We start from the raw sequence: 13,179 nt of genomic DNA, 5'->3' as shown, positions 1-13,179 counted from the left end.
TCCCCTTTTGCACAACCAACTTTGGTATTTGTTTTTTGGAGTTGCCCAAATGTCTCGAAAATGAGAAATCAAACCATGGAGGCATGGCCGAGATATTTATGTAACAATCTTGCCTTTTTCCGTTCATGCTCCAAACGAGCCAACTTGGAATTTGACACTTTAAGTGTCAACAAGTATTTTGCCTTAATTACCGTAACACAGGGGTCGGGAACCTTTTTGGCCGAGAGAGCCAAGAATCCGAATAATTTAAAATGTATTTCCGCAAGAGCCCTATGATTTTTTTTTTCAACACTGAACACACCTAAACGCGTGCATTTTTAAGTTAGACCAACATTACTAGAGTATAATAGGTATTTTATTCTTTATAATAACATTGATATTCTGAAGCTAACTGTGGAGGGGGCGTGGCCTGCGGGCCTGCAGCGAAGCGGGGTGTGCCAGGACCGGCCTCGAAATCAGCGACCGGTGCGTAGACAACCCACCTGAGCCTTGTTATCTAATCACCTGTCGCTCTGTTATAAGCAGCAGCCAGGAGGAGAGACAGGGTTGGAGCTGGAGCCAGAGTGCGAGCGAGAACGAAAGAGAAAAAGACAATTGCTGGAAAGCAACTGACTTATTGAAAAATAAAAAAATATCGTAACCCTGAAACAGGCTCTCATGTCGGTGCTTGGTGTTCTGAAGAACCCCCAGGAGGGCAAGCCCTAAAAATTTTTCGAATAAATAAAGTGCGGTAGAAAAAGGATAGATGGATTCAAATGCATGAGCATGTTTAATATTTTGAACGTTATTTTTAACACTTTGATTAAAAGTGGAATTAGTCATTACTTATCGTGTTAAGCAGTGTCAGCTCAGATTTATCCGAGAGCCAGATGCAGTCATCAAAAGAGACACATCTGGCTCTAGAGCCATAGGTTCCCTACCCCTGCCTTTACAGATGTCTTCATGGTAGAGGTTTACCCGAAAAGCTTTGTTTGAGTTTGCCATTTTATTCAGTTGTAGTCCATAGGTTCCTTCTTTTCCTCTATCCTCTTGTTGTTGTGCAGACTGGCCCGTATATGTTCATGTATGCTTAATCTTCTGCTGTTGCCATTTCTAATACAAAGTAGTGTATAGTTCTCACTTACGTCGGTCAGTAGACTCCATATACAAAATCCAAAATCAGTGAAGTTCGCACGTTGTGTAATTTGTAAATAAAAACAGAATACAAGGATTTGCTTACTTTTTTCAACTCCTATTCAATTGGAAAGATAAGATACTTAATGTTCGAACTATCATCGCTTACGTGCAGAGATTTCTCCAGATTCTCTCAACCTTTGAATATTATGGACCGTAGATGGTGAAATCTCAAAATTCCTTGCAATAGTTCATAAAAAATGTTCTTAAACTATTCGACAATTTGGTCACGCATTTGTTCACAAAGTGGTGACCCTTGCCCCGTCTTTCTTTGTGAATGACTGAGCTTCATGGAAGCTGCTTTTAAAGCACCCACCTGTTCCCAATTATCCTGTTCACCTGTTCAGCCTGTTCCAAATAAGTGTTTGATGAGCATTCCTCAACTTTCTCAGTCTTTTTGTCACTTGTGCCCGGTTTTTTGAAGCACGTTGCAGGCATCAAATTCCAAATGAGCTAATATTTGCAAAAAATAAAGTTTTCCTGTTCGAACGTTAAGTATCTTGTCTTTGCAGTCTATTCAATTGAATACAGGTTGAAAAGGATTTTCAAATCATTCTATTTTGTTTTTCGTTACGATTTACACAACGTGCCAACTTCACCGGTTTTGGGGTTTGTAGAAGCGCTACGACTTTGGCAAGGTAATAAGGCTGCCCACAAAACAGTCCGTTTGAAGAGACGGTGAGAAAGCAGCTTAAAGAGGGTGTGTAAAACCAAATCCATGCAAAAAATGTTTACCAAAGAACCACCATTACACGTTATGTAGGCCAAAGGGAAATGTTTTAATGTATATAAAAAAAAAAAATCATAAGACCCCTTACCATGTTTGGTTTTCCGCATCATTTTTCTTTGTTTCATTCACTTCCCTAACGTATTCCGCAATCACCGTCTGCAACTGTCTGTGATCATTATTATACATTAATATTGTTGTATTATATATCTCATTAAATAATGAAACCATCACAATTTGGTGATGGTTGCTGTACACGCTCAACGTTCAATAATTACACTTTTCCAGTCTAATGAGGTCTAACAAAGAATTGTACCAACAAAGATTCTGCATCCACAAATACTCTATTTCAGGTATTCATTTGACAATGTGTTTATTGTTGTTGTGTACAAATATGTAGAACTGCATGTTGATCATGTGTTCTGGTTCACTTGTACACCGTCTCATTTAGCTTGATAACCATTGAGCATTGCTATCTTTTTAGGCATCTATTGTAGCTTCATCATCTTAGTTCTTATAGTGCAGGGGTCGGGAACCTTTTTGGCGGAGAGAGCCATGAAAGCCAAATATTTCAAAATGTATTTCCGTGAGAGCCATATAACATTTTTTAACACTGAATACAACTACCGTATTTCCTTGAATTGCCGCCGGGTATAAAGTATGCGCCTGTCTAGAATTACTGCCGGGTCAAACTCATTTCGCAAAATAATTTGCGCATGCGTAGCATTCCTGCTTGCTCAGGATTAACGCTGGGTCAAACTCGTTTCGCAAAATATTATTTTTATTAGCGCATGTCTAGAATTTCCGCCGGTTCAAACTCGTCACGTCATGAGTGACATTTCACCTGTCATTTTCAAAATAAAGGAGGCTGATTTCAATAATTTGAAATCGCATAAAGGAAAGAAGATTAAGAGCTATTCAGTAGGATTTAAGGTCCAAGCTATTGAATATGCTAAAAAGAACAGTAAGCAGCTATGTTTTATTAATATACCGTAGCTGCGTGTGTCAAATATGAGTGATTAAATGACTCCCGCCTCCTGGTGGTAGAGGGCGCTTGTGATCCTTCTTGCGACTCCTCGGCTGCAGAAGAGGTGACAACAAGCAGCAAGAGTGAGCAGCGATTGTTTATTTTTGCCTCTCGCTTGCACTTTTAACATGGAGGATTACATATCTAAAAACAGTTTTCTAAACTGGACTTTCAATCGAAGCAGGAGGTAATAAAGGAAGATCTCCATCGAGACAGAGAGACTTTTAAAACTGAAGAAAGATAAGGAAGACTAGGGACAGCGTGGCGCAGTGGGAGAGTGGCCGTGCGCAACCTGAGGGTCCCTGGTTCAAATCCCACCTAGTACCAACCTCGTCACGTCCGTTGTGTCCTGAGCAAGACACTTCACCCTTGCTCCTGATGGGTGCTGGTTGGCGCCTTGCATGGCAGCTCCCTCCATCAGTGTGTGAATGTGTGTGTGAATGGGTAAATGTGGAAGTAGTGTCAAAGCGCTTTGAGTACCTTGAAGGTAGAAAAGCGCTATACAAGTACAACCCATTTATCATTTATTTATTTACTTCTATAAACAAGTTATTGATGCTTTTGATCAGAAGGAGCTGCGCATGGACTTCATTTACAGGAAAAAGTACGATCATAATAAAGTTTTTTTTTTTATTAAATGTGCTTTTCGTGATGTTATCCTTACATCACACTCAATTTTATAAGCGCAGGCCTAAATTTACCGCATGCCTTTGGTAAGCGCCGGAGTGAGAAGAGGTTTTAAAATAATTAGCGCATGCTTGCCTTTACCGCATGCCTTTGGTAAGTGCCGGAGTGAGAAGAGGTTTTAAATTGATTAGCGCCCCGGCGGCAATTCAAGGAAATACGGTAAATGCGTGCATTTTTAAGACCAACATTTTGAGAGTATATTAAGTCTCTAATTATTTTTTAATAACATTGTTATTCTAAAGTTAACTAATAATAAATATAATATTACCATTAATGCGACATCTTGAACAGGTGCGATAGAAAACAGATGGTTGGATTAAAATGCATGAGAATGTTTTATAATTTAAACGCTGTTTTTAACACTGTGATTGCCAGCGAAATTATTAATTATTTATCATGTTAAGCAATGTCAGCTAAGAATTATCTGAGAGCCAGATGCAGTCATCAAAAGAGCCACATCTGGTTCTAGAGCCATAGGTTCCCTACCCCTGCTCTAGTGGAACGCGACAAAGCTGTGTCATTCCTAATATTGTGACCGATGAGTGTATTAATCATGTGACGTTTTCTCCATTGTCTCTGAAAGGTTCTGAAGTATGAGCAGTACCTTGATAATCCCCTCGCCCGCTTCCTGCTGAAAAAAGCATTAACCAATCAAAGGATAGGACATTTCTTCTTCTGGCATTTAAAGTGAGTCAGTTTTTACTCATGAACATATCAATTGATGGGTTGATGTGGGTGACACATTGAAAAGTTTAAAAACAACATGTTTAGTAAAAGGTTAGTTCAGGGCGCTGCAGCTCAAATTTTGTCGGTTTTTGACTGAGTCTAACTCCTCATTATGTTTGTCATATGGAGTACCATGAAAGCAGGGGGGTTCTTGTAAAAGCAAAGCAGAGGGACAGGTGGTGGGAGGTAGAGACCGCCGAGTACAGACCTGAGGTGACTATCTGAGCAGAGAGCACAAGTTAGCAGTGTATTAGTTCACAGCTGTCGTGTAGAGTGAAGAGGTTTAACGCCTCGCTGAGCATTTACTTCTATTCCACTGCACCTCCTGACCACAATGTGGAAGCTTGCAGTGGTGGCCAAGCTACTTGGAAAATGTCACAAGCTCAACTGCAAATTATCTAACATTAGATGTACCCCGCCTTCCGCCCGATTGTAGCTGAGATAGGCGCCAGCGACACCCGCGACCCCAAAAAGGGAATAAGCGGTAGAAAATGGATGGATGGATGGATAGATGTAGCTTCACTACACTACACCAGAGTAGTAGAAGTGCTGCTACGTCTGTCCATAGCGTTTCTACTTATATGGATCGTTCATTCCTCACTCCAAGCAACGTTTGTAGGTTTTACAATATAATTAAAACAATGTATATTTACTAACCCATCCCATGTGTGATGTCTGTAGGAGTGTTTTCATGCATATTTGTAAGCGAGCGTCGTTAGCATTAGCTAATAAGCGAACACATTTACTAGTGTCAATGCTAGTATTATTAACTTACAGTGGCATTCTTTTTGTATTGTTTCTGTTTCGCAAATTCCTCAGTAAATTCACCAAAATGTCACCATGGAGTTATTGAGTCTGTTTAGCTCATGGGTGTCAAACTCTGGCCCGCTGTTTAATTTCATTTGGCCCTTGAGGCAATATCAAATTAAGATTAGAGCACCACATTCACTGCTAATACTCATACTTGCCAACCTTCCCGATTTTCCCGGAAGACTCCCGAAGTTTAGTGCCCTTCACGAAAATCTCCCTGGGCAACCATTCTCCCGATTTCCACCCGGACAACAATATTGGGACACGCCTTAAAGGCACTGTCCTCTACAACATGCCGTCACGTCCTCTTTTCCTCCGTATAAACAGCGTGCTGGCCAAGTCACATGATATATGCGCCTTTCACACACACATACTTGGTCAACAGCCATGCAGGTCACACTGAGGGTGGCCGTAAAACAACTTTAACATTGTTACAAATATGCGCCGCACTGTGAAACCACACCAAACAAGAATGACAAAACACATTTCGGGAGAACACCCACACCGTAACACAACATAAACACAACAAAACAAATACCCAGAACCCCTTGCAGCACTAACTCTTCCGGAATGCTACAATATTCACCCCCTGCTATTTTATTTTATTTTATTTTAGAATTTATTAGCCTGTGGAAAAAGTTAATGTTGATTTTTACCTCAGAAGGCTGCAAATAGAAAAGAGGCATTATATTTTTAAATTACATTTTATTTAATATACCACTGATGTTTTTTTGTTTGTTTTTTGAAAGTTGATTTTGCACTATTACGTTATATAAGCTCTGCCTGTTCCATGGGAGGAAGGCCGAGTACCCGGAGGGAACCCACGCAGTTATGGGGAGAACATGCAAACTCCACACAGAAAGATCCCGAGCCCGGGATTGAACCCAGGATTACTCAGTACCTTCGTATTGTGAGGCAGATGCACAAACCCCTGTTCCACTGTGCTCCCCTATTTAAGCCTTGCTTGTTCAATATTCATTGCAAAACTTGTTTGGGTCCCTATTAAAGGGTTAATTTTTTCAACCTTGGCCCGCGGCTTTGTTCAGTTTTAAATTTTGGCCCACTCTGTATTTGAGTTTGACACCCCTGGTTTAGCTGATTAGCGAACTAGCTTCCGGAGCTAGTGGGTCCATAACCATGACATCTGTTTTGTTTTATCAACTGTTTTACTACCCTGTTACAGGCACCATTTGAAAACCATTAAGGTGTGTAAATAAATATTTACAGAATATTTCTGTGTAAATAACTAATTTTGCATTGTGTATATCTGCAGCTTATAGTTTAGTGCGGCTAGTATATGAAGAAAAAACAATGTTTTTTGCAAAAATTTAGTGGTTGTTGTTTATATACCGGGGTGCTCTCTAGTCTGGAAAATACGATTGTTAAACTAGTAGCGCCGCTACAGCCCAATACTGAAAGTATGTTTGATTAACGGGGAACATTATCACAATTTCAGAAGGGTTAAAACCAATAAAAATCAGTTCCCAGTGGCTTGTTTTATTTTTCGAAGTTTTTTTCAAAATTTTACACCTCCTGGAATATTCCTAAAAAAAGCTTTAAAGTTCTTGATTTTCGCTATTTGCGATGCGACTGTCAATTTCCCTGTGATGTCATACAGTGCTGCCAATACAAACAACATGGCGGTTACCACAGCAAGATATAGCGACATTAGCTCGGATTCAGACTCCGATTTCAGCGGCTTAAGCGATTCAACACATTACGCATGTGTTGAAACAGATGGTCGGAGTATGGAGGCAGATAGCGAAAATGAAATTGAAGAAGAAATTGAAGCTATTGAGCGAATAGCTATTGACGCTATTCGGCCATAGCATGGGTGTACCTAATGAAGTGGCCCATAGCTTGGCTGCCTTATTAGCATCGCCGGTAAAAATGTGCAGACCAAACGATCAGGACTTTCGCATCTTGTGACACTGGAGCAACTTAAATATGTCGATTGGTAAGTGTTTGTTTCGCATTAAATGTGGGTATCTAGTTTCAAATGTAAATACAGCCAGCGTAAATGGCATGTTAGCATTGATTAGCGTAGCATGTTAGCATCGATTAGCTGGCAGTCATGATGCCACCAAATATGTCTGATTAGCACATAAGTCAACAACATCAACAAAAGTCACCTTCGTGATTTTGTTGACTTAATCGTTGCAAATGCATCTGCAGGTTATCCATACATCTCTGTGCCATGTCTGTCTTAGCATAGCCGGTAAACTGTGGAGACACTGGCAAATTCAATGGGGGTCTGGCGGCAGATTTCTTGCCAGTGGTGCAACTTGAATCCCTCCCTGTTAGTGTTGTTACACCCTCCGACAACACACCGACGAGGTATGATGTCTCCAAAGTTCCAAAAAATAGTCGAAAAAACGGAAAATAACAGAGCTGAGTCCCGATGTTTGTAATGTGTTGAAAATGAAAATGGCGGGTGTATTACCTCGGTGACGTCACGTTCTGACGTCATTGCTACGAGACCGATAAACAGAAAGGCGTTTAATTCGCCAACATTCACAGATATAGAGTTCGGAAATCGGTTAAAAAAATATATGGGCTTTTTTCTGCAACATCAAGGTATGTATTGACCCTTACATAATGTTCCCCTTTAAATGGGCATTTGGATATCAGTATAAATGCATATTGTGACACATGCGACTAATATTGTGGTGCAACACGTCATCTGGTAGTGCGCTGTAACCACTTTGTTCTTTTTAATGTGTTTAGGTCAGAGATGCACAACAAGACAGTTAGCCAAAGGTTCGGCCTCCTGCTGGAGTCATACTGCCGGGCCTGCGGCATGTATCTGAAGCACCTGAGCCGGCAGGTGGAAGCCATGGAAAAACTCATCAATCTCACTGACCTCCTGAAACAGGAAAAGAAGGATGAGGCGCAGAAGGTAATCTGACTGCCAACAGCTGCTAATGCTGCTCGGCTAAACCACTGAATTTAATCTTGTCAACATCTGGCCCTGTGGTCAACAAGTCATTATAGTGTAGAAAGGATATAGTTGACAAAACTGCAGTTTTCTTGGAGTGTGCCATGGTTGTTACGTTTTATAGTTTAGAATACAAATATAGAACTGTTTGTATGCATAGTGTGGCATATGGCACCACAACTATCGTGTTAGATAGGCTCCATTTTACCCAAGACCCTGAGCAAGACAAATGTTACAAAATAAAGTCATCAGAGTATATGCACATCTGCAACATGTAAATATATCCAATAGGAGAGCTTTAATACCTAAATTGGCTTTACAAATGTTATACCGCTTCTGTCACTGAGAAATTGGGATGCACTATTTTGAGGAAAAAACCTGATGGCGATTCAATTTGCGATTTTTATATTTTATATATAAATGCATAAGTGCGAAAATAACGAATTAAGAAAGAGACTGTCAGTCAATAATGTCTTTGTCTCAAGGTGCCACACATTAGAACAATATGCAGTAATTGACTTATGATAAATGTTTGGCTTCATGCACACAAATTCCAAGCTTCTGTCTGCATCAGGGGTGCCCAGTACGTCGATTGCGAGCTACCGGTCGATGGTGGAGGGTGTGTCAGTCGATCGCCCGCCAGGCATTAAAGGGGAACATTATCACAATTTCAAAAGGGTTAAAAACAATAAAAATCAGTTCCCGGTGGCATGTTGTATTTTTTGAAATTTTTTTTCAAAATTTTGCCGGTCTCCGAATATCCCCCAAAAAAGCTTTAAAGTGCTTGATTTTCGCTATTTGCGATGCGACTATCCATTTCCCTGTGACGTCATACAGTGCTGCCAATGTAAACAAACAACGGCGAATACCATAGCAAAATATAGCGACATTAGCTCGGATTCAGACTCGGATTTCAGCGGCTTAAGCGATTCAACAGATTACGCATGTATTGAAACGGATGGTTGGAGTATGAAAGTATTGAAGAAGAAACTTAAGCTATTGAGTGAATTCATAGTCATAGCATGGCCGAATAGCTGCGTTAGCATCGCCGGCAAAATGTGCGGACCAAACGATCAGGACTTTCGCATCTTGTGACACTGGAGCAACTTAAATCCGTTGATTGGTAAGTGTTTTTTTTGCATTAAATGTGGGTGGAAGTAAACGTAATATAGTTGCAAATGCATCTGCAGGTTATCCATACATCTCTGTGCCATGTCTGCTTTAGCACCGCCGATAAATAGCATGTTAGCGTTGATTAGCATAACATGTTAGCATCGATTAACTGGCAGTCACGCCGCGACCAAATATGTCTGATTAGCAAATAAGTCAACATCAACAAAACTCACCTTTGTGATTTTGTTGACTTTATCGTTGCAAATGCATCTGCAGGTTATCCATACATCTCTGTGCCATGTCTGTCATCGCCAGTAAAATGTGGAGCCACTTTGGTACATTCAATGGGGGTCTGGCGGCAGACACTTTCGCATTTCCGGGCCAGTGGTGCAACTTGAATCCCTCCCTGTTAGTGTTGTTACACCCTCCGACAACACACCGACGAGGCATGATGTCTCCAAGGTTCCAAAAAAATGGTCGAAAAAACGGAAAATAACAGAGCTGAGACCCAATGGGTTGAAAATGAAAATGGCGGCTGTATTACCTCGGCGACGTCACATTCTGACGTCATCCCCTCTAGAGCGATAAACAGAAAGGCGTTTAATTTGCCAAAATTCACCCATTTAGAGTTCGGAAATCGGCTAAAAAAATATATGGTCTTTTTTCTGCACCATTAAGGTATATATTGACGCTTACATAGGTCTGGTGATAATGTTCCCCTTTAAATAAAATAGTGAACATACTAGACAATTAGTCTTTATTAGTAATTAAGCAAACAAAGGCTGCTGACGTATGCAGTAACATTGTGTCATTCCCCATTCAAAATTATAAAGGACAAGCTGTTAAAATTGATTATGAATCTACTAGTTCATTTCCTGTAATATCTGGTTATTTTCCGTTTCAACATGTTCTATCTACACTTCTGTTAAAATGTAATAATCACTTATTCTTTTGTTGTTTGGATAATTTACATTTGTTTTGGATGATACCACACATTTAGGTATCGAGCCAATACCAAGTAGTTACAGGATCATACGTTGGTCATGATTTAAGTTCTTATGTGTCCAGGGACGTTTATCCTGAGTTTATTAAAGGCTTACTGAAAGCCACTACTACCGACCACGCAGTCTGATAGTTTATATATCAATGATGAAATATTAACATTGCAACACATGCCAATAGGACCTTTTTAGTTTACGAAATTGCAATTTTAAATTTCCCGCGAAGTGTCGTGTTAATAACGTTGCAGTATGATGACGCGTGTGTCTGACGTCTCGGGTTGTAGCGGACATTATTTTCCAGCCCGATCCAAGCTATAAGTATACAAGTAGTCTGCTTTAATCGCATAATTACACAGTATTCTGGACATCTGTGTTGATTAATCTTTTGCAATTTGTTCCATTAATAATGGAAAAGTCAAAGTAGAAAGATGGAGGTGGGAAGCTTTTAGCCTTTAGCCACAAAAACACAGCCGGTGTTTCCTTGTTTAAAATTCCTGAAGGTGAAGCTTTACTATGGATCAGAGCGGTCAAGCGAACATGGATCCCGACCACATGTCAACCGGGGAGAAAATTGTGGCAATAAATCGGCTCTTACCGGAGACATCAGCGACGCTTCTGTCGTGCTGCAGCTGCGTGACTTCCCTCAGAGACACTGGGTCAACACACTTGTGGCCACACCCCTCCGACTTTCAGGTACTATTTAATCTCACTAAAATACTAGCAACACAATAGGCCGATAAGGGATTTTCCAGAATTATCTTCGTAAATGTGTCTAATAACCTCTAAATCGCTCCCACTGCAATTGCCTTTTTTTTTTTTCTAAACTTTTTTTTCTAGTCCCTCACTCTAATTTTCCTCATCCACGAATCTTTCATCCTCGCTCAAATTAATAAGGAAATTGTCGCGTTTCTCGGTCCGTATAGCTCTAGCTGCTGCTGGCTATGATTGTAAACGATGTGAGGAGCCCTACAACCCGTGACGTCACGGGCACACCGTCTGCTACTTCCGGTAAAGGGAAGGCTTTTTTATTAGCAACCAAAAGTTGCGAACTTTATCGTCAATGTTCTCTACTAAATCCTTTCAGCAAAAATATGGCTATATCGCGAAGTGATGATCAAGTATGACACATAGAATGGACCTGCTATCCTCGTTTAAATAAGAAAATCTCATTTCAGTAGGCCTTTAATATACTGTATTATGAATTAAAAAAAAAAGACCAATTTTGTGATGATAAAAAATATCAATGTAATCACTGTAGTATCGACTAGATATGCTCTTGTACTTTGTATCATTACAGTGGATATCGGGGTTTGTATGTATGTTTAGCTATTCCTCGTCCTGCAGGGATTATACTTGTGAACAACTCGCTTTATTTGTCGCCATGGAGGCGAGGATTAGTGATTTAGAAGAGGTTAAAACACTGCCGATTGCGGATGGACATTAGGAGCTTACTAGCTCGCCATGTTTTAAAGCAACTCACCTCTTCCTGAGGGCGTTTCAGTGTTATAGTTTCACCTTTATTATAAGGTTTTAGGCCAAAATGCTTCCATTCTCCCTTTTCTGTCTACACACTGTCTGTTTGTAAGTACTCCGTGATTGTGCGCTGCCGAACATGCTCCTCTGCTCGTAAAACCAGCAATGTCTCTACGCGCCGACGACGCGCCGACATGCCCGTAAAAAAACCCCCAATTATGGCTAACCGGTACTTTTCAAACAGTATAGTACCGTTTTTGATTCATTAGTGGTAATGGTATATCGTACAACCCCAGTTAGGACCAGTGTTGTTTTCGTCAACGATCACGATGACGAAATCATTTCGTTGACGCCACTTTTTTTCATGACGATAACGAGACGGTGACGAGATAAACATGTCTTTCTGATGACGAAAACATGACGAGACGTGTGTGAGTTTTCGTTGACGAGACGAGAACGGACGAAAATGTTAGTGGGTAATCTGTCAGACGTTTAAAATGCATGCCATTTCTGTTTATTGTGTGTGTCAATTAAAACCTAAAAAGTATCTGCTGCTGCTGCATTCCATCCTTGTTTGGTCACGCCCACCAACTGACGTGCAGCGCACAACATGCTCAACACGTCAGACTGTTGTTATTCATCAGGCAATGGACCGTGATGGTGGCGGCAGTTTCAACACACGGGCTCGGTGGTCGCAGACGTATAGATGACATATGGATGTATTTTAAATATAACCCAGCATATAACAGAGTGTATTGTGAAAGAAGATGGTGACCAATGTGGCCACAAAATATGCGGAAAAAATACGACCAACCTTAAGAGGCACCTTAAAGGGGAACATTATCACCAGACCTATGTAAGCGTCAATATATACCTTGATGGTGCAGAAAAAAGACCATCTATTTTTTTTTTACCGATTTCCGAACTCTAAATGGGTGAATTTTGGCGAATTAAACGTCTTTCTGTTTATCGCGCTGCAAGCGATGACGTCAGAATGTGACGTCGCCGAGGTAACACACCCGCCCTTTTCATTTTCAACACATTACAAACAGGGATGTCCCGATCCGATATTGATATCGGAAATCGGTCCGATATTAGCCAAAAAAGTGAATATCGGATTTTATCGGACTGAATCTAAAAACTCCGATATAAGCTGTCCATTTGCCGCTGCAGCGCTTCTATAATAGGTGACTGGTTTGATCACACTCCAACACAGTAGGTGGCGGCAATGCCCCTTAACGCTGGTGGCGGCCGCGGAAGAAGAGCGTCTCTGATCCAGCATGCACAGCCCACGTGATCACAACGACGACAACGCGTGTGCTCAGCAAAGTGTAGTGATGTTGGCTGTGTGGAAGTATTTTAACTCACACCATGCCGAAATGCTTATCTTCTTAAAAAAAAATCTCCACATTATGCTCGGACTGCAGAAAGTGGAGAAGGAGGAGGAGGAGTAGTAAGGGTAGTCAGCACTGACTGATTATTATTTGTTTTATGCTCTTGTTAT

General features: G+C 40.8%; 2 protein-coding genes across 5 annotated transcripts in view; both read left to right on the top strand.

The window, feature by feature from the left end:
• The window catches only part of LOC133545263 (BMP/retinoic acid-inducible neural-specific protein 3-like), a 1,164,151-nt gene that overhangs the window by 495,565 nt on the left and 655,407 nt on the right, over nucleotides 1-13,179 (top strand). The gene's annotated exons all lie outside the window — the stretch shown is intronic.
• Nucleotides 1-13,179, top strand: part of LOC133545094 (phosphatidylinositol 4,5-bisphosphate 3-kinase catalytic subunit alpha isoform) — a 95,551-nt gene that overhangs the window by 43,624 nt on the left and 38,748 nt on the right. Inside the window, exons 13-14 of the mRNA XM_061890429.1 lie at nucleotides 4,198-4,301; nucleotides 7,878-8,049. Coding sequence (XP_061746413.1) covers nucleotides 4,198-4,301; nucleotides 7,878-8,049 — 276 coding nt within the window. The remainder of the gene's footprint in view (nucleotides 1-4,197; nucleotides 4,302-7,877; nucleotides 8,050-13,179) is intronic.

This window comes from Nerophis ophidion, linkage group LG28 (assembly GCF_033978795.1).
Source record: "Nerophis ophidion isolate RoL-2023_Sa linkage group LG28, RoL_Noph_v1.0, whole genome shotgun sequence".
In the NCBI taxonomy this organism is placed as follows: domain Eukaryota; kingdom Metazoa; phylum Chordata; class Actinopteri; order Syngnathiformes; family Syngnathidae; genus Nerophis; species Nerophis ophidion.
Note: the sequence above shows the minus strand (reverse complement) of the source record. Positions and strands in the feature narration are given on the sequence as shown.